Source organism: Hippocampus zosterae, chromosome 8 (assembly GCF_025434085.1).
Source record: "Hippocampus zosterae strain Florida chromosome 8, ASM2543408v3, whole genome shotgun sequence".
In the NCBI taxonomy this organism is placed as follows: domain Eukaryota; kingdom Metazoa; phylum Chordata; class Actinopteri; order Syngnathiformes; family Syngnathidae; genus Hippocampus; species Hippocampus zosterae.
The window spans coordinates 7,928,315-7,949,077 of record NC_067458.1 but is presented as its reverse complement, the minus strand read 5'-3'; the positions used below and the strand labels follow the sequence as shown (position 1 = coordinate 7,949,077).

General features: G+C 42.7%; 1 protein-coding gene and 1 long non-coding RNA gene across 5 annotated transcripts in view; one reads left to right on the top strand and one right to left on the bottom strand.

Annotated features, from left to right (window-relative positions):
• LOC127605760 (uncharacterized) overlaps window positions 1-20,763 on the bottom strand; it is a 131,791-nt gene that overhangs the window by 42,105 nt on the left and 68,923 nt on the right. The gene's annotated exons all lie outside the window — the stretch shown is intronic.
• pde4ba (phosphodiesterase 4B, cAMP-specific a) overlaps window positions 1-20,763 on the top strand; it is a 176,392-nt gene that overhangs the window by 100,212 nt on the left and 55,417 nt on the right. For all 4 annotated transcript variants that reach the window (XM_052073390.1, XM_052073391.1, XM_052073393.1 and 1 more), the window contains 4 exons: window positions 10,961-11,155; window positions 12,711-12,747; window positions 13,403-13,473; window positions 15,761-15,813. In XM_052073390.1, the coding sequence (XP_051929350.1) occupies window positions 10,961-11,155; window positions 12,711-12,747; window positions 13,403-13,473; window positions 15,761-15,813 (356 nt within the window). The remainder of the gene's footprint in view (window positions 1-10,960; window positions 11,156-12,710; window positions 12,748-13,402; window positions 13,474-15,760; window positions 15,814-20,763) is intronic.

Genomic DNA, 20,763 nt, shown 5'->3' with positions numbered 1-20,763 from the left:
GTTTTTTCTGTATTTCATCGCATATATTTTATTCTTTTTGTTGGTTTTTAGATTATAAATTTTTGGCGAGAACACTAGGTGTCTAGTGGTTCAGGTTATTCTTACCAATCCCGGGACGGCCTCGTTCGAGCCCGCTCCGACCAAAGTAATGATTTTTCACCAGATCCAATCCTAGACGGGCCTCCACCGCGAATATCCAAGTTCGGGATCATCGTGGTATATCCAATTTGGGTCGAATTCAGGTTTTAAAAAGTGGAAAAAAGGAGAAAAATCGCCTGTTACAGTGACACTGAGGGGATTTAACAAGGAAGCTCAAAAGGGGAACCAAAAGGGATAAGAAAGAGGAACCGGGCGGAGAGAGCCTCCCGCGCAATGGGGAAGCTCCTCCAGGGTAAGGAGGTATGTGCCGTTGGACTCACTCGCCCGCTAGCTCTCATCTCCTCCGTCCCCCGTGTTTTTCCCGAACCTTTTCTCCGGAGATTGAGATCTGTGCTGATGCCGTCGGGACTCGTCCCGCCCGACGTCTCTCAGATCCTCAATTCACTCCGTTCTCCCATTCCCCCTCGAGTCCCTCTAGGTCTTAGAAAAAAGGGAGTGAGACGATCCATCACGTACGGCCGCTCGGTCCGGAGCGCCTACGGAGGACCGCGCCCTATGTCGCAATGCATCTCCTTTTAAAGCATCGGTCTCCACAAGGGGAGTTTCTTAACCGAAAGTTGCATGCTTGTTCTCGAATGTTCTATCTCCTCCCAGTCACGAGGTTGCTTAATCATGATGATCTCATTTTCGCGTGATCTCGTGTTGTTCTGGAAAGTTCTGTCTCCTCCCAGGCAAGGGGGAGGGAGGTCGGGCCATCTTCATCTGGTTTGAACTGGTTGAGGGGACCTCAGGTCCCAGGCGAGGTCGAATCAGGACAGGTTGCACAATCTTTTTCTGTTTGAGATGGTTGGTGTTTGACTTGGGTCAACCGGGGCAGCTCCTGTATACTGGTTCAGCCTCCCAATGATAGACAGTCTTTTTGCGCAGTGTTCTGCAGCTTGGTTATCATGTATATACATTAACACAATGCTTACTCTTTTTCTCCCGTAAGCACTAGGTTCATAAGCCTTTAACATTTGTTGCACATCATATGACATTACTTGGAGATAAAGCAATAGTCACAAGGTAACATTCTTCACTCAAAGCGGTTTCATAAGCATTGCTTAGCATTTTGATTTATATCTTTGGTCCTCTAAATAATGTCATTTTAGGAATGACTGAAAAGTCAAGAAAAAGAAAAAGAATGTCTTAATCACTTCAGCATTACATTATTACTGAAAGCATAATCATCAAATAAGGCTTTTTGAGGAGCATTGACTTTGGTAGGTGTTATTAACCAATACGTGTTCTATTAATTTTTAATTACTTCATGGTTCAGGATCTGCGGGGCTGGCTCTTATAGCTTTTGTATTCTCTCTGCTGCTCTCTAGTGTTCGAATTAGGATTTTGCACCAGGACTTTAAACCATCCTATTCCTTCTTCTGACGTTTAATGCTTAATTTTCTGCGTGACGAGGCGTGTTACCTTGACACTTGCCGCCATTTTAGTCACAGCCAAAAAATTCTGACATGGTGAACATTTTTATGGCTCTCCAAAATTCAGTCCTACATAGTTTTTGCACACTTTCAGCAGTTATCTTCAAACATGTTTACACGGCATTCAAATATTGAAATATTTCAAGAGATTGCCCCATAATTGGGTCATACGAGCAATCGGGGGAGACGTACAGTGACCTGGTGATAACATCACAATCTAATGAAAAAACACATGACATTAATTTGTAATTGATTCTTCTTGTGAGTCTCAACTGTAACATCACGAAAAGCTTCTATATTTTTACAGACACGTAAACGAAGGAGGTAGTGCTTTATCAGTTTCAAGCCTCCTGTCGAGTTCTGCTTTGCATTTCCTGAAATTGTGCAACATGCACACTGCAAATAATATAACAATCTGTAAATGTGTGCACCTGTTGGGTCAATTTTAACTTAATGAGCATGTAAAATGACTTGGCAGAAATTCTGATTATTAGTGGACTGGTTTCTATTAATAGGTTTGGCAGGTATTTAGCTGGAGCCTGTACTCTTCTCCTTTTATTTCAATGGTGATTACAAATGATTATTTGATTTTCTTCGTGCTTCAAACTACGAACACTATGATTCCCCCCTCCCCACAGGATTGACCTTCCTGTGCAAAAAAATAAATAAATATCAACAACAAAAAATGTCTGGAATGCATTGCTCGATGATTGATTGATTAATATGAATCTTCAACATTGTTAGTGTTGATAAAATCACCAACCCTTTCTGCCCAAGTGGATGCACGTACTTTAAGACCGCAATATACAATTTCCATAAGAAGGGCCTGAACCACATGGATTTCTCTTTAGGCCAATGCAGAGTCCAATATTTGTCAGGGGAAAAAATCTGATCACCGATTAATTGGTAGATTCATAGTAAGAATATCAAATGAATAATCTACTTTTGTTTTTTGTCTCTTGAAGACTTACAAAGCAAAGATTACAGGGTGATCATTGAACTGTTTTGCAGCAGATTGTCCGGGGTGTGTGTGTGTGTGTGTGTGTGTGTGTGTGTGTGTGTGTGTGTGTGTGTGTGTGTGTGTGCGTGCGTGCGTGCGTGCGTGCGTGCGTGCGTGCGTGCGTGCGTGCGTGTGCGTGCGTGCGCGCGCGCGCGCGTGGAGGCGTGTATACTGTATGTGTGTGCCACAGAGAAAGAGAGGGAGCGGTATCGCTGGCCTGTATTTACTCTATGCAAAACACACAGCACATTTGTAATTTCGTCCCTTTCACATTTTTTAGCTTTTTTTAAAAATAAATCTTATTTTTATCACTGGTTCAAATTGAGTGTCACGCCTAAACCAAAGGACTTATGCACACACTTCAACATGTCTTTAGTTCAGGTTAACCTCCTGAAGCCTAAATGAGCATTAATTTGATCACACAACTCATTCCTATGAAGATACATTCAAAGTCAGAAAACGTGCTCGGCTCGGCCTGAAAATGCATTTAAAGTATATGCATATATGTACTGTATATATATATACCAGAGCGGCTGGATAGCTCAATTGCCTCATACAATACATCAATGCCTACCTCATACAATGATGAGAGACAATAAAATTAATGACATGCCGGCTCAGACGTCGCCCGGCCAAACAAGGTCTGCGTCAGGTGCTGGGGAACCAGAGCACTTTGATGAAAAATGGGCTACTGGAACAAAGCGGAGATGGGCGAGATGCGATAACATGTTGGAATGCTATTACTCAAGTAACCCTAGTCAGAGGGGTTACATGCAGAGAATGTAGGCTAAATGGTTACTTCTAACTTGACCAAGAAACAACTAGTAGCACAGTGTTCCAACATCCACAAACGGCAACTGCTGTCACAACTTGAGATTGATGAGGTACAACGCAGGTTCCATGTTGAAGGGCCCCAGGCTGCCAGATCAGAGGAGGAGGTCATACCAGAGATTGGGAGGCAAGCCCCAATGAATGGAGATGATGAGATTGGGAGGCCAGCCCCAATGAATGAAATGCTGAGTGAGGCAGCAACTGACTTAAAAGCTAAGATCATGGCAAGAATGAAAGCTGGGCAACCTAGAAACCGATTACAACGGCTATGTGAAGTACCTGAAAGTCTCATGGAAAGTGTGAATGCAGCACTGAGGGCGATCCCTACCGTAATGATCACGGAAACCAATAAGATAAGATATCCTTTATTTGTCCCACAATGGGGAAATTTACAGCCTCCAGCAGCAAGAATGTATGTAGAAAGAAGAAGAGAAAAAAAACAACAACAAACATCTTTCAATTAAATACAATATGAACACAAATGGATAAATAAATACTATTTACAATTTACCTTCACATCATTTAATTATTATTATTATTATGATTGTTATTTTTATTCATCTGCCTGACAGCAGTCGGTAGGAACGAGCGTCGGTATCTCTCCTTCTTGCAGCGCGGGTGTAACAGTCTCTGGCTGAAGGAGCTACCAAGTGCTGTCAGGGCGGGCTGGAAGGGGTGGGAGGGACTGGCCATCATAGCTTTTAGCTTAGTTAGCATCCTTCTGTTGCCCACCTCCTCCAGAGTGTCAAGGGAGCAACCCAGGACAGAACTGGCCTTCCTGACCTGTCGCTCCAGTCTCTTTCTGTCCCGGGCCGAGATGCTGCCTGACCAGCAGACAATGCCATAATAGATGGCCGAGGCCACCACCGAGTTACAGAACGTCTTAAGGAGTGACCCCTGAACCCCAAAGACCTCAGTTTCGGCTCTGTCCTTTCCTAATCAGGGTGTCCGTGTTTGTGGACCAGCCTCCAGCAGCAAGAATGTATGTAGAAAGAAGAAGAGAAAAAAAACAACAACAAACATCTTTCAATTAAATACAATATGAACACAAATGGATACATCGCAGTACTATTTACAGTTTACCTTCACATCATTTAATTATTATTATTATTATGATTGTTATTTTTATTCATCTGCCTGACAGCAGTCGGTAGGAACGAGCGTCGGTATCTCTCCTTCTTGCAGCGCGGGTGTAACAGTCTCTGGCTGAAGGAGCTACCAAGTGCTGTCAGGGCGGGCTGGAAGGGGTGGGAGGGACTGGCCATCATAGCTTTTAGCTTAGTTAGCATCCTTCTGTTGCCCACCTCCTCCAGAGTGTCAAGGGAGCAACCCAGGACAGAACTGGCCTTCCTGACCAGTCGCTCCAGTCTCTTTCTGTCCCGGGCCGAGATGCTGCCTGACCAGCAGACAATGCCATAATAGATGGCCGAGGCCACCACCGAGTTATAGAACGTCTTAAGGAGTGACCCCTGAACCCCAAAGACCTCAGTTTCCTGAGTAGGAAGAGTCGGCTCTGTCCTTTCCTAATCAGGGTGTCCGTGTTTGTGGACCAGTCCAGTTTGTCGTTGAGAAGAACACCAAGGTACTTGTAGGAGGTCACCCTCTCTATGTCCATACCCTGGATGTTCATCGGTGCTGGTGAGGACTTTTTCCTGCTAAGAAAAATAATAATAATAAGAATGAGCTGATATACGCTTCAGCATCAGTGATCCTTGAGATGCTTGGCTATAAGAGCAACCATGGAAGCCATGAGATACGTTACCCACCATGGAAAAGACGGTTGGAGGCTAAGATCAAGGCGGCTCGGAAAGATGTGAGTCAATTGACGGAGGCCCAGAGAGGTGTGATGAAAAGGCCGATACCCGAGAGGTACATCCAGATGACCATACCTGAAGCACTCGAAACAAAGGCTACAAGCCTTGTCCAGCCGCCTAAAGCGGTACACGAAAGAGAATGAGGCCAGACGAATAAACAGGCTGTTCGCAACACAACCTGCAAAAGTGTACGCTCAGTGGCAGGGTCCTAACAACAGAGCTGACCCCTGGAAACTGAAAGGTACTGCAAAGGCATATGGGAGAAGGAGGTTGCACATAACAGCTTTGCACAATGGCTGGTGACCCTGAGAAAGGAGCACAGCAACCTCCCTGAACAGAACCCAGTTACCATAACAGTGGCAGATATACAGGAAAGAGTCTCAGATATGAGGAACTGGATAGCACCAGGCCCGGACATGGTCCACACCTACTGGCTAAAGAAACTCACAGCGCTCCATGAGCGCCTAGCAGCACAAATGAATCAGCTGCTGAGGGATGGGACTCACCCAGGATGGCTAACCGAAGGGCGGACGATCCTGATCATGAAGGATCCCTCAAAGGGTGCAGTCCCATCTGATAGTTGGATGATAGTTTCTATAATAGTTTCATCCAACTATCGGCCAATAATCTCCACAACATGGAAGCTCATGTCAGGCATCATTGCGGCTAAGATAAGTGGACACATGGATCAATACATGAGCGTAGCACAGAAGGGCATTGGTAGAGATAACAGAGGAGCCAAACATCAGCTCCTGGTTGACAGAACAGTCGCACAAGACTGCAGGTCTCGACGTACCAACCTGTGCACAGACTGGATTGATTACAAGAAAGCCTATGACTCAATGCCACATACATGGATCACTGAATGCTTGGAGTTGTATAAGGTGAACAGGACCCTAAGAGCCTTCGTTGCGAACTCGATGAGGATGTGGAAAACCACACTTGAAGCCAATGGCAAGCCACTTACCTAAATGTCCATCAAATGTGGCATATACTGAGGTGATGCACTCTCCCCACTGCTGTTCTGCATAGGACTGAACCCCCTAAGCCAAGTAATCACCAAGACAGGCTATGAATACCGCCTCAGAAATGGAGCTACGATCAGTCACCTCCTCTACATGGATTTCATAAAGCTGTATGCTAAGATTCCCTGATCCACACAACCAGGATCTACAGCAGCGACATCGGGATGCCATTCGGGCTTGAGAAATGTAGTCGGATGGTGACTAAGAGAGGAAAGGTAGTCCGCACTGAAGGGGTCTCACTCCCTGAAGGAACAATGGCAGATATTGAGGACAGCTACAAGTACCTTGGTATACCACAAGCCAATGGCAACCTCGAACTGGCAACAAGGAAAGCGGCTACGGCCAAATACCTCCAGCGAGTGAGGCAAGTCCTAAGAAGCCAGCTCAATGGCAAGAATAAGACCCGGGCAATAAACAGCTATGCCCTGCCAGTGATCAGATACCCTGCAGGAATAATAAGGTGGCCAAAGGAAGAGATTCAGACCACGGACGTTAAGACCCGAAAGCTCCTAACCATGCATGGAGGGTTCCATCCCAAATCCAGCACCCTGAGACTGTACGCAAGCCGAAAAGAGGAGGCTGGGGACTAGTGAATGTGAGAGCCACTGTCCAGGATGAAAACATCCAAGCTCCTTGAATACATCAAGGAGAAGGCTCCAACGGATGACGTACTCAGAGAATGTCTCAGACAATGGGGAGCAGAGGATGAAGCGCTGGAAGAGGGACCATCATGGGAGGACAAGCCCCTACACGGGATGTACCACCGGACCATAACTGAAGTGGCCGATCTCAAGAAGTCCTATCAGTGGCTAGAGAGGGCTGGCCTAAGGACAGCACAGAGGCACTCATCCTGGCTGAGTATGTACTGGAAACCCCAAGGTCAAAATGGCAAACACCTCCGAAGGTGGTGGAGAATGACAGAGCGAAGATCCTGTGGGACTTCCAAATCCAGACTGACAAGATGGTAATGGCGAACCAACCAGATATCGTGATCATAGATAAAGGGCAGAGGAAAGCCGTTGTAGTGGATGTAGCGGTCCCAAGTGATGGAAACATCAGAAAGAAGGAACACGAGAAACTCGAGAAATACCAAGGGCTCAGAGAGGAGCTGGTGAGAGCCTGGAAGGTAAAGGTGACAGTCGTGACTGTGGTGGTCGTAGCACTCGGGGCAGTGACCCCCAAACTAGATGAGTGGTTGCAGCAGATCCCGGGAACAACATCGGACATCTCAATCCAGAAATGTGCAGTGCTGGGAACAGCAAGGATACTGCGCAGAAGCCTCGAGCTTCCTGGCCTCTTGTAGAGGACCCGAGCTGAATGAGGGACGGTCACCACCCAAGGGGGGGTGAGACGAGGATTTTTTTTTTTTTATATCCTGAATTACTGTATGTGAGAGCCATTGGTGTGTTGAAGTCAAGTTCTGCACCAAGGTAAACCACCACGATCATAGACCCATTGTAAAATGTACAAATATATCTCTGTAAATCAAAATTGCACATTATTTTCACCAAAAGTAAAAAAAAAAACTGTATTCAATGAATACAAAATTCACGTGTAATGTTGCAGTCATTCTAATTTGGTGGACCAAGAAAGTTGGAAAATTGTGAATGGAATGTTTTTCTGGAATGTTGTCATAGCAAATTTCTTGGGGTCCGAAGGAGATCTTCCCATTTTACAGCAAAAAAAATCTTCCAAGCAAAATTTGTCTCTCCATTGTCTTTGTAACCCTTTCACTACAAATATTTGTTTTGCGGCTCTGTATTGTGAAATATCACAAATGTGTAATTGAGTCATTCAAAAACACACTGTAACAAACCTTTTGCCTCCAATTTTCTTGACGGCTCACCAGGTCGGATGAACAGTCCTTGTTCTCATCCTGTCTGTCTGCACGCAGTCCTACTCTGTGACCTCTGTGAAAAGGACACGTTCTTGCATTACTGCAGTCGACGTGTGACACTCGAGAGTGTTTTTCCATAGATGAACTTAATGAGAAAGCATGCGAGAGTAATATGAGTAAGAATGAGTTCCCAGACAAATACACCCTATTACACAGAAAAGGCTCTTTGTTCCCAAGAGCTGTCTTTGTGCTGTTATTGCAAGGCTAAATGCTTGGATATCCTTCTTTTGTCTGGTTAAGCACACTACAGGGCCAACACAGCCACAAGATCAATGATTATTTTCCTACCTTTTGGTAGTTACGGAACAAAGCTATTCGATAACTTTGTTTTTCAGTTGAAAAATTGTGCTCAAAATGGATGAGAGAGACATAAAGCTGATGAATGGATGGCTATTTGACCAATGGTTTCAAAGTCAAAATCGACACCCCTCATACAAATGGGCTTGGAAGTGCACACATTCAATCCGTTTATGTGTATCTTTCCTATTTTCTTGTTGGACTAATCATTGCTTCTTGTGGGAGTCGCAAGTGAATCAGAAGGTCGAGTCACTGATTCTGTTTTTGAAGTAAGTTCTCCCACGGACTCCACAAAACTTTTTTTTATTTTATTTTTTGGCGCCCTCTCAGAAGACAAGATGTTTATTTGTGCTGTACTGAACTGTAAAAATTCCATCACCTCCGAACCACTTTGATCATTTTCAAAGCTTCCATTCTCCATTCAACAATGTTTTTGGGGGCCTACAGTATGTACAATCAAGTTTTTGACCGGCACTCGCATGTATGTGTCATGTTCATACGGTACACGGGTGAGTGAATGTATGAGCGAGTGATGTTCAACTGTACAGTCTGCATGTGATTGTCAGACATGAAACAGGAGATTAACCTGAGGGCACAGGCAGTCAAGCATGCAGTAGTTAGTGCAAAATGCAGGTATGTGTGAACATGGACTGTATTGTGCACATGCAGCTGCTGTAGGTCTTTTTGTATTTGCTCTGCAATGACCAGTCCGGTAGGAACAACAAGCCCCTCCAAAAAACATGCCCACGCCCAGCGCCTTTTAATAATAAATAAATCAATTAATTGTAAGAATATATAATGAATAATCTACTTTTGCTTTGGTCTTTTTCCACACTTGATATAGAACTAGCATTGGAAAAAATGTCGTTAAAATACTTGGTGTTCATTGAATCATCAATAAGAGCAGATAGAAAGACATAAATTAAATCATGGATGTTGTAGCAAAAGCAAAATGACATATACACATCTCAAAAAAGAGATTGTTGGATTTCGGGTGACATTTCAGGATGAACCTAAAAGGTGAACCTGGTTAGAGTTTCTCGAAACTTCTTTTTGGTCAACTTCCCAGGAGCAGAACAGCAACATTCACAACAGTTGTTTAAGACAAGAACTGACTCCTGCGTTTCGAAATATGTCCACTTCTATGCTTCTTTTCTGTTATGGCCTTTTCAAACTGCACAGCTGTTTTTGTCGTTCACGACAGTTGCGATGTTGGACCGTCAGATAAATGTTCTGTTTTTTTGGACCGGGCGAGGCGTCGCATTAACTAGTCCGTCACCGACCAGACCCTGCGCAATGGTTGCGTGCTTCTGTCAAGATTCAGTCCTTTGGCGCAGGTCTGACAAAGAGGTGGGACGTGCAGCTATTAAATTCATGTCGATGGCATTTTTTTCTGCTCAGAAAAGGCAAGAAAAGGTGTTACTGGATGGTGGGAAGAGGGCGGTCCTACGGCGCGTCAAGACAAGTCTAGATCGACCACGAGACGCTACGCTTGTTCGTGACATGTCTGTCAGCTCAAAATGAGGCTACATATGTGTAGTCTTGACATGGGCATTGCTCTATCAGTCACTGTATCTGTGTTGCAACCTGCTTATGCCACTCTGTCACACTTTAAGGCCAGTGGCCACTGACCATTGAGATCTTTCCATTTGAAGCCTCCCAATCTTGCGGATCACCTGTCAGGATGCGTCTTGGTCTTGTGTTTTCAAATTTTGAAAGGCATCATGAAGGGGACTGTTTCAATACCAATTGTAATTGAACCAGGAAATATACTGGTCTATTTATGAATCAAACACCTGTGTTGGATTTTCCCATTCAGCTCCTTTTTTGAAAACAGCAAGTTTTGCAAAAAGAACTGAAAAAAAAATCAAAAGTTGGCTATGTACATTTAAAAGTTTTGAAAATGGTCTTGCTGAGATTTATTCAAGGACTTCCCATTGGTGAGTTCGTTGCTATGAAAGGACGAGCTGTGTTAAAGCACTGATACAGGGGGGAAAAAAAATGTCTTTCTGAACACACTCGCCTCAATCTCACTAATGCCCATCACAGTGCCCTGTAGCGTGTCAGTGCGCCCCCCGACCCGCCTTACCAGGTCAAGTCTGAACTGCACGTGTGTATTTGTATAAATGAGAGTGCAATTGTGTGCGTGCGCGTGTTTGCGTGTGTGTGTGTGTGTGTGTGTGTGTGTGTGTGCGTGTGTGTGTGTGTGTGTGTGTGGCCCTTAAGGCGATGTTGATGGTACATGAGTCAATCTGCGCTACACTTGTTTCATCCTCACCCAGCAAATTAAAACTACCCCAGACATCAAAAGACCCACTGAATAGTATCAAAGTCAAAGCATTTTGTTTGTATAATGAAATCTGTAAGATTATATGTTTGATATTTTAATAGCCCTTGTGTCATTCATGCTAATTCTCACATGCTGAAGAGTCCATAAAATATTATATGCGTTGATTGTCTTCAAAGGCGAAATGGTCGATGAAAATGAAATGGTCTGAATCAGTGCGCCGTTATGTTTGCAGTTTCGATGTGGAGAATGGCCCTTCGACCAGCTGCAGTCCTCTGGACCCTCAGGCCTCCCCCGGCTCTGGTCTTGTCCTCCACACCAACTTCCCAGGTCACAACCAGCGCAGAGAGTCCTTTTTGTATCGCTCTGACAGCGACTATGATCTATCACCCAAGTCCATGTCACGGAACTCCTCCATTGCCTCTGAGCTGTGAGTTGAAACATTCAAATACTGTACACTCACTGGCCGCACCTTAGGTACACCTTCACAATTGAATAATGTTAAAAATATTATCGTAAAAATTCTGATTGACACTATCAAAGAGGTGTAAAATTCACGATGTCTATATTATTGGGGCTGTAGTTTGCAATTATGTAGTATTTCACTGCACTGGCTATACTTGGAGGTGATTTGATTCCAGCCAGGGTTCTAATGAACACCTGCCAATCTGACAAATGTGGGTTCAAATTAATTTTGGTTAGTGTTGATAAAAACTTTACCAGCCAGTTTGGCCGGTGATGCATGAGGAAATCATGCCAGTCACTCTCTGTTTTTATTTTGCTTTCTATCGTTTGTACCCCTGGCAGAGACTCCTACATTTCGTCGGGCCACACAGTCAATTGCCTACGTCATTTTTTGGGGCAAATTATGATAACTGCATATTTTTATCCCCCTTCCTTCCACTGCTGCATCATCCTGCCATTCTTCCTATGTCCTTGGCCAATCACAACACTTGATCGAATCCGAAACAAACTTTGCTTGCCTAAGTCATCTCAGTTTCGATGCTACAAGCAAAATGGCGGCCAGCACGTGAAAGAGGACTCGGCTGTCCACAAGTGAAGCATTAGCTCTTCTGCTTCTCTTATTTGTTTTCATCTGGAAAAAAGTTCATGTTTCAATCAATTCAATGGATTATGTATTTAAGCTTTAAACCACTTTTTTTTTTTTTTTTTTTTTTTTTAAATTTTGCTAGCATACTTGCTAGCAAGTTTACCAGCAAAGACTAGCAAACATGTTTCTTGTAGGGATCATCTGTCCGGTCTGGCTCATTTTCATTCAAACACTCTCCATGTATTTTTTTTTATCAATTTGTTTTGAAGAAATCAATAAATACCTAACTCTTTCCATTTCTTGGTGGGCGTGTGCGGAGGAACCGGACACAATTTCTCCATTCAAAATCGTTGTTCATAATGTTCAAAAATGGCAATCATTTGGCACCAAAATGTATGTCCAATTCAACCTCTGAAAACATCACAACAATTAACCTCACCATAGCTCACTTATAAGCGAATGAGTAAATGAGCAGTTTACATGCAGTTTCTATCATGCCAGATTTGCTGTTTTGAGAAGTCCCCAACATGCACAACGCTACATTGGGGCTAGATCAGCCACTCTGATGTTGATCCACTGATAAATACTGAGTGGCGATGCCTGCAAATATCTCCTCAGTAATAAATATGTGGCTTCAGAGAGCATGAAAGTGATTTGAAGTGTCTTTCTCAAGTGTACAAAAATAGATTAGTCATTGTACAAAAATGCCTCACAAAAAGTCACATATCCCCTCGGGACTGAAAACTCCTAATTATGACCTTCCTCCAAGACGCTTTGCGAGTCCTTCTCTCTCAATTCATTACAGTGATGGGACTGGCTTGGTCAATTTAGCTGTTGTCCATGACTAATGGAGTGGTATTTAAAATGCTATCAACAGCAAAGCATTCACTGCATTTGAACACATTTCTTAGTACACATTTCTGTGTCCTTCCAGACATGGTGATGACCTGATCGTGACGCCTTTTGCTCAGGTAAATATTTCCCCATCTGTTGTTGAACATTTAGAGAAATCTGTTACTGTATAATTTCAAAGGTTGAACACGTTCAATTGCAGGAAACTGGTGGGTGTCCTATGATTTTTTTGGAATTCTGAACATTTTTTTCCACAGGAAATAATTACAATTCATTGAAGCCATTCCAGCATCAAGCATATTTCACATGTGTTATCTGTACAGTCTGAATACAGAATAAAACTAAGCACAACTGTGGTTTTGCAAAATAACGGCGGTATATTCATTCATATTTCGAACCAATCTAGAGTCTGAAAATAACCTAAGAAGCAAGTTTTATATATGTGTGAGAAGATGCAAATAGCACACTGGAAGTCCCGAATTTGAACCTTAAATCTCAGAACTGTGAAGCATACATCATAATCGCTCTTCACTGTGCTGTCTTTTGATCGTTATTGTTATAACAGATGTGGCATCAGATTTTGCCTAAAAAATACCACATTTCACACACTGTAGTTACACTTTCCGTTATTTTACTATTTCAATATATACCGTACTGTAGCAGTCAACGGACAACATATACCGAGTTCCATTCAAGAATGAACTAAACAGTGAACAAAGCTGGCACGAAATAAATGCATGATAACTCATGAAAATCTTTATCTTATGTGTCCAGGTCCTGGCAAGCCTTCGAAGTGTGAGGAATAACTTCACTGTTCTGACCAATGTCCAGTGTGCCTCCAGCAAGTAAGTTATTCATTCTCTGGCTTACATCACTGAGTTCAAGTTGCATTGGGCTTTAAGGCGTTACTCACACGTTTGAAGACATGATGAATGTTAAGTGTAATCAATTACGTTTATTTTAATTTAATATCATTCCATTTATTCTAAAAAGAAAAAGACAATATCATTTTAAGTAAACTTATTTTTTTTTGTTTAATGCACAAAAACGTGTCACTGCAATACGCCATCATTTAAAGCTGGGATTGGGAAGCCCGGGTCCTCGAGAGCCATATATATATATCTATATATATATTGCGCGTCGTCCCGCACGCGGTCTGTCCTTCCGTCTGTCCCTTTTCAAAACGTACCTACTTCACTTCACCGCGCCGCTGCGCGCCGCCACTGCGCCGCCACTGCGCCGCCACTGCGCCGCTCAGGCAGTGGCTCACTACGATCGCGCGGGCATCTTAGCGAAAAAATGTTGTCTACCCACAAGCATTGCAATGAAATTGTTAGTTATTTAGTAGAGCTAAACATCTCTTTATTTTCGCGATAAGCAATGAAGATGAACAAAAAGTTGAACCAAGCAACAACACTTTTGTGGGCCGAAGGCCCACCTTACCAGCCTTCCGCAGGAACTAGCTGATGAACCAGCTAGTGTGTGTGTGTGTGTGTGTGTGTGTATATATATATATATATATATATACACATTAATACACACACGCACACACACACACACACACACACACACACGCACACACACACACGGCCTGTTTTAGATCTTTCCCAACTCCAACACACCAAATTCAAATGATCAGGAGCATTTCAGGCTTCTACAGAGCTTTTCTGATTACCTAATTCTTTGAATAAATTGTGTTGGTCAAGGGAGGTATCTAAAACAAACCGGATATGCCGCTCGAGGAACCGGAGTTCCCTACCCCTGATTTAAAGAGTCTGTAGATGTGTAACCACAAGTTACCACAAGATGGTAGTCACGAGCTTTACAAAACAAGGTTTATGCTGGCGTCTGTTCTAGTGACGTTAACAGCTTTCTATTTTACTTGGAGCGTCACTAGAACTTATGAAGTGATTTTGGTTATTTAGAAAACCTTTGGGAAATGTCTCTATGAATTTTAAATTCAACTTTTATGACCCATTATGTGTTCATTAATATATTGGTCCAACCAATATGCTTTTACTTGAACATGCAAACCCCACACAGGAAGGCCGAAGTCAGGATTTAAACTCTTGATCTCTGCACTGTGAGGTGCATTTGCTAACCAGTCGCTCACCATGCCACCATAGAAATATATGTATGCATATATGAATGAGTAGCGGTAATTGTTTTACCTCACATTTTGGAGCGCTGCAGAAAGCAAACATTTGTTTTCACGCCTTGATGATGTCAGTCCTTCTGATGAATACCACACTTGTTGTAAAGGAGATGTTATCCAAAGTGACAGTAGCAATCGTAAATATATCACTTCACGGTGGTGCAAAAAGACAAAAAATATGTATGTAGGGCAGCAATGCATTTTTTTAAGGATGCCCGCCGTCGTGTATACAGAGAGAGAGAGAGAGACAGAGAGAGAGAGAGAGAGAGAGAGAGAGAGAGAGAGAGAGAGAGAGAGAGAGAAAGAGACTTTTTGTCTTATCTGTGTGAGTTTTTTTTCAATCTTTTTTCATCATTTTTTTCTGGGGGGGGTTCTGGGTTTTTTTTTCAGGGATTTTCTACTATCTTGCCCCTCCCCTCCACACGCGCGTGCACACACGCACACACACACATTTTGGGAGAAAACATATATTGAATATTTAACTGTGTTTTTTGAATGATTTTGTGGGGGTTCTTCAAAGATATTTACAAAAAAATACTCCCCTCTTTTTTTTTATTTTTATTTTTTTTAATTATTCCAGGGACCAGTCAGATTGGGGCCGCAGGCCATGGGCTGCCAGTTGGTCATCCCTGATGTAGACCTTTAATCTTCGGCTATTTCGACAAATAAATTATACAGTTGATATATTTTTCAAACATTCTTCATTAAACATTTACAATGTTTTAGGTTGAACCCTTTTAGGGCCAACGGTTACTTTGGTGGACACCTTATCTGGTTATTAGGTTACAGGTTATCATTATTTGGGCATGAAATGGTTCATGTCTAAAATGGTGGGAGAATCCAATGAAGTTTTTCAACCTGGCATGAGTTTTGTATCACCGGTATGAATCATTAAAGCACTTACTTTACTAAATGTCATTCATAAACAGTTATCCAAAACGTCCACCATCATTCTTGACTTTCTTTCCTTCTTCCAGGAGATCTCCTGCAGCCGCAAATCAGCCTGCAGTCACCAAAGTGTGCCTCCCAGGTAAGAAGAGGCTCAGATGAAAATTTGGATTGTTACAGCATGAACTCATCTTTATTTAGCTGGTGTATTACTGATGTAGCCCAGACATGCCTTTAGTTATTGTTGATCGCTTTCGTCCCAACCCCCGCACCACTTTATCGCATACATGACAACTTTCCCCTTGAATACCATTTGCATTGTACCCCTACACTTTTTTGTTATTGTCGTCATTAAGCACACCAAAACTACATTAGAAACTCTGATCTGATAAAACTGTCGACTAAGCCATAACAGAAACCTCCCTGTTTTCAGCATGTGATTTTTACACCGTGCTTGTATTTACATGCGTCAGTGAAACCTCTCAACGTGTGCGAACATGAAAAAATTGACTTGTTCGCATTTGAAAGTGAATGAGTTTTACACTTAACTGAGAATCTATCAGCTTGGAGTTGTTAGTATGAAGACATAATTGGGTCCATAATGGAAATAAAGGGTCATTTGTCAGTCAAGTCACACTTGACATTATTCTAAATAACTTTCAGATACAAAGTCTCTAGAGCATGACATCTGCTTCAAGGTTTTGACCTTTGAAACACTCCTACATCCTTTTTTCAGAGAATGTTTCTGCCTTTAATGTTAAGGTAATGTAGGTGTGCTTGACAGCATGTGTATGAGTAGTTCGTATTCCACAGAATGATGCGATGATGGTTTTTATCTGTGCAATTGTGGTTTGACAAGATGGGACTTGAATGAGAACTTATTATGTCATGATGTGTTTGCGTATGTGTGTGTGTGTGTGTGTGTTTACGTGTGTTTGTGTGTTTGTGCGCGCGTGTGTGTGTGTGCGTGTGTGTGTGTGCGTGTGTGCGCACATGGTGTGGGGAGGTGTTCCTGTGGCTCTGCTTGACGTCAGTGTGCCTTTTTGTGGCTTCTGTTGACTTCCTGTCAAAGCAGATGGACCAAGTTTTCACTTCCTCCATCAGAACCGCAGCACATCAGGTGCTGTGTGTGTGCGCGCGCGCGCGTGTGTGTGTGCGTGTGTGTGTGTTTGTGTGTGTGTGTGTGTGTCTGTGTGCGTGTGTGTGCGTGTGTCTACATTCACGCTTGTGGGTTCAGGCCTTCTGACAAACGAGGCTGTTTCTTAAAAATGTGTTAACCTGATTTTATATGCTGCCGCTAAGGAGTGCGGGCATGTGTGTGTGAGTGTGTGTGTGTGTGTGTGTGTATGTGTGTTTATATATAATGATAGATTACCAAAATTAAAGGGCTGATATAATATAATTGGGTGTAATTTGAAAAAAAGAAGTTAGTTTCTAACGCGTCATAAATTTCAGATATTTATTTTTAGCCAGTGAATGCGATTTAGACCCGAAGTGATGTGAGGATACTGTCAGAGACACACGTGACAAAAAGTTCAACTCAGTAAGAATTTGACATCATAAAACCTTTAATTAACTGTTTTTTTAAAATAAATAGTCATAATTAATAGCCACATGTAAAATAAATAAATACATTGTACCATTCATTCATTCATTCATTCATCTTCCGTATCGCTTGATCCTCACTAGGGTCGCGGGGGGTGCTGGAGCCCATCCCAGCCGTCTCCGGGCAGTAGGCGGGGGACACCCTGAATCGGTTGCCAGCCAATCGCAGGGCACACAGAAACAAACAACCATTCGCACTCACACTCACACCTAGGGACAATTTAGAGTGTTCAATCAGCCTGCCACGCATGTTTTTGGAATTGTACCAACAAAATCAACTTTTTTTAAAGACGTGATGATGTGGATAGAATTTAGCTTACAGAATATCATATTCATCCAATTCCATGAATGTCTAGTCTTGGAAATCTGGCCTAATAACTATTTGTGGTGGATCGGCCAACAAATAGTTGGTTAAATAGTTATAAATTAGTTATAAATTAGTTATTATAAACAATACGATGTACTGTAAATAAAACCATAAACTACATTTGTTACACAAGGCAGGTTTACACATAGACTTTTTTTTTTGTCTTTCTGATTGAAATAATTGGAAATGAACCTCTCCGGTCACCTGCAACGTGACCTATTCTTATCTATTTACATGCTCCACCGTGTTCCAGTCATGTAAACATTACGTGATTTATAAAAATGGAGTTCATCTATTCAGCACATTCATCGGGGATAGATTTAAGCAGTAGGCGGAGGACACCCTGAACTGGTTGCCAGCCAATCGCAGGGCACACAGAGATGAACAACCATCCGCGCTCACACTCACACCTAGGGACAATTTGGGGTGACCAATCAACCTTCCATGCACGTTTTTGGAAAGTGGGAGAAAATCGAAGTCCCCAGGGAAAACCCACGCAGGCACAGGGAGAACATGCAAACTCCTCACAGGAAGGCCGGAGCTGGAATCGAACCCACGACCTCTGCACCGTGAGGTCGACGTGCTAACCACTGTAACACCGGGGCGCCGTTGCAACCGTCGTAAATGACAAAAACAAAAAAAAGTGGTATAGTTTGATAAGGCCATCACAGAAATGAAGCATAGAAGTGGTCATATTTGAAAATGCAGGAGTCAGTTTTTGTCATAAACAACTGTTGTGAATTTTGCTGTTCAGTTCCTTCCTGATTTGGCCCTCAGTGAAAATGAGTTTTACACACCTTGTGCTCAACGAAATAAAAGGCCGAAAAGATGCAAATTTATTCTGACAGCTGACACGTGTACAAATACAGAAACCTTGCTGTCTTTTTCAGCTCTTTTCCGAAAGTCTTTTTTTTTCTGAACACCCATATCTTTGTCGGTCTGCCAAAGGAGGAAGAGGCGGTGGGCAGGAAGTGTGAGGCAGGAAGAGAAGATCAGATTGTTCCTGTTTTGTTGTCATTAACAGTTGGGACTTGTCGGAAGCCAGGAAGAACTGTGTCTCGATTAGTTTTTTGTGTGTGTGTGTGTGTGTGTGTGTGTGTGTGTGTGTGTGTGTGTGTGTGTTTGCACGTGTAGACGTCTATAGAGGTGATTGTGTCTATGAATGTGTGCGTCAGCCCCAAGTAGAAAAATAGGATGCAGCGAGACAAACGTTCATTGTGTCTGCCCACACAATGCATGCATTAACACAATGTTATTGTACGTAAGTGCACAGGTGAATCTCATTCTAACTCTCTTGGGACATGTGCTTTAATTCTTGCTCTTATGCAAGCAGAAAGATGAGACCATAAACTCTCAACATTACAAACAAATGAAAACTGCTGTATAGGAATTCAAGTACGAGAGGCATACAAAAAGGGATTCGTCTAATTCAACATTTTTCCCCCAAAACTGACAGCACAAACTCTTTAATTAAGATAAGATAAGATATCCTTTATTCGTCCCACACTGGGGACATTTACAACTACAATTATGCAGTTTATGTGGTCACACGGCCTTGTTAAAACAAAACAAACACAAATAATGCAGTGAGTGGCAAAGACTGTATGTTGTGAGTCTAAACTGACTCACCCTTTGACTCACTTTGCAGGACAACGGCAACGCAGCTTCTTTATTTGTCTTGAAACATTGCTCGCATTGCTCAAACTAAGGAATTGTTCACCTTTGTGACCGCCTTATTTGCATCACAGGCAGTTACTTTGTTTGTCATCACTTCTTGTCACTGCATTCTATTCGCGTCACTTTAATGTGTGAATACAGCTTCAGGTCTTGTTGCGTAACATCTTTCAATATCCTATGCGCAAAAAAAATGCTCTTATGGATTGTTGTATTGTAATTTGTATACTTGGGAGTTGGAAACAAGCCTGTTCCCGCTACATTACTTCTCCCCGACCGATCATTTAAATCACATTCATTCAACATGGGATGGCCACCAGTCTCAAGGTATAGTCCTACCACGCTCTTCGAAACCACTAAAACTTTTCAGCAGCTCCATGAACTGTTTTTTGTCAGTGAAGACAAAGGAATAGAAGTCCCCCCCCCCCCCCCCGGTACAAGCGTTCGACAAGCCTGACAACTTTTCCTCCTTGTTGGAAAAAGTCGTCTCTTTAGGGAATTTTTCTGATACCTCGTAGAGGAAGAAAATGCAGAAAATGCTTACGGAGAGCCGCCCGAGGAAGCAAAACGTCCGATATGATATTGTATCTAAAGAGCGCCTCCCATCACTCTTCAACAAATGCACAGGAACGTTAACTCATTCACTCCCAAAGATGTTTTTAAACGTCTTTTCAGACTTGGTCTAGAATTGGCTGGTGCTGAATGAGTTAACATTATCAAATGACTTTTTGCAACTATCAGAGTTGGCGTGTCAGCAATTGGTGAATTTACTATTTTTGGCTTGATCACGAGACATTTAGCTAGCTAGAATGGCTAACATCAGTTTGTTTCTGCGCTGACGTTAGATCACAAAGTGGAGAGGGGCAGCGAGGTAGTTTGAAAAATGAGTACCATATATATATAGATAGATGGAACCGATAACAATTTGGCCAGATAGCAGATAAAGGTGCAGATTTAGGAATTTATCTTTTTTATTGTAAAATGTTTCTTGCATTTGTAAGATTGCTTGTTTTGTGGGCAAGTTGGGCAATGGTGTAACAAACAGTTCACTCGCCTGACTTTCGTGCAGGAAGTGTTACTCTATTTCCCACTCTGTGATGATGTAAACATGAGTGTGAATGTTTGTCTGCCTCTATAATTGCACTGTAATTCGATGGCGACCAGTCCAGGGCATAGGCTGATTTTTGTCCAAAGTCAGTTGAGAGGCTCAAGCTCAAGCACAAACAAATGTGTGAGATCCACATGGCCAAGTCTCGCCTGAAATAATGATGTGTGTGGCTGCAGTTCCATAACAAGGTCAGGACACATTGCGCCATCTCCTCAACCTTTATGAGTGTGTTGAGTGAGAACCTCTCATAGCTTTGATCTGACTTCCTGATGAAATCATCCGTTGACGTGAAATGCTGTCATACAGGATACAGTATACAGTGAATGTTAAGAAAGGTC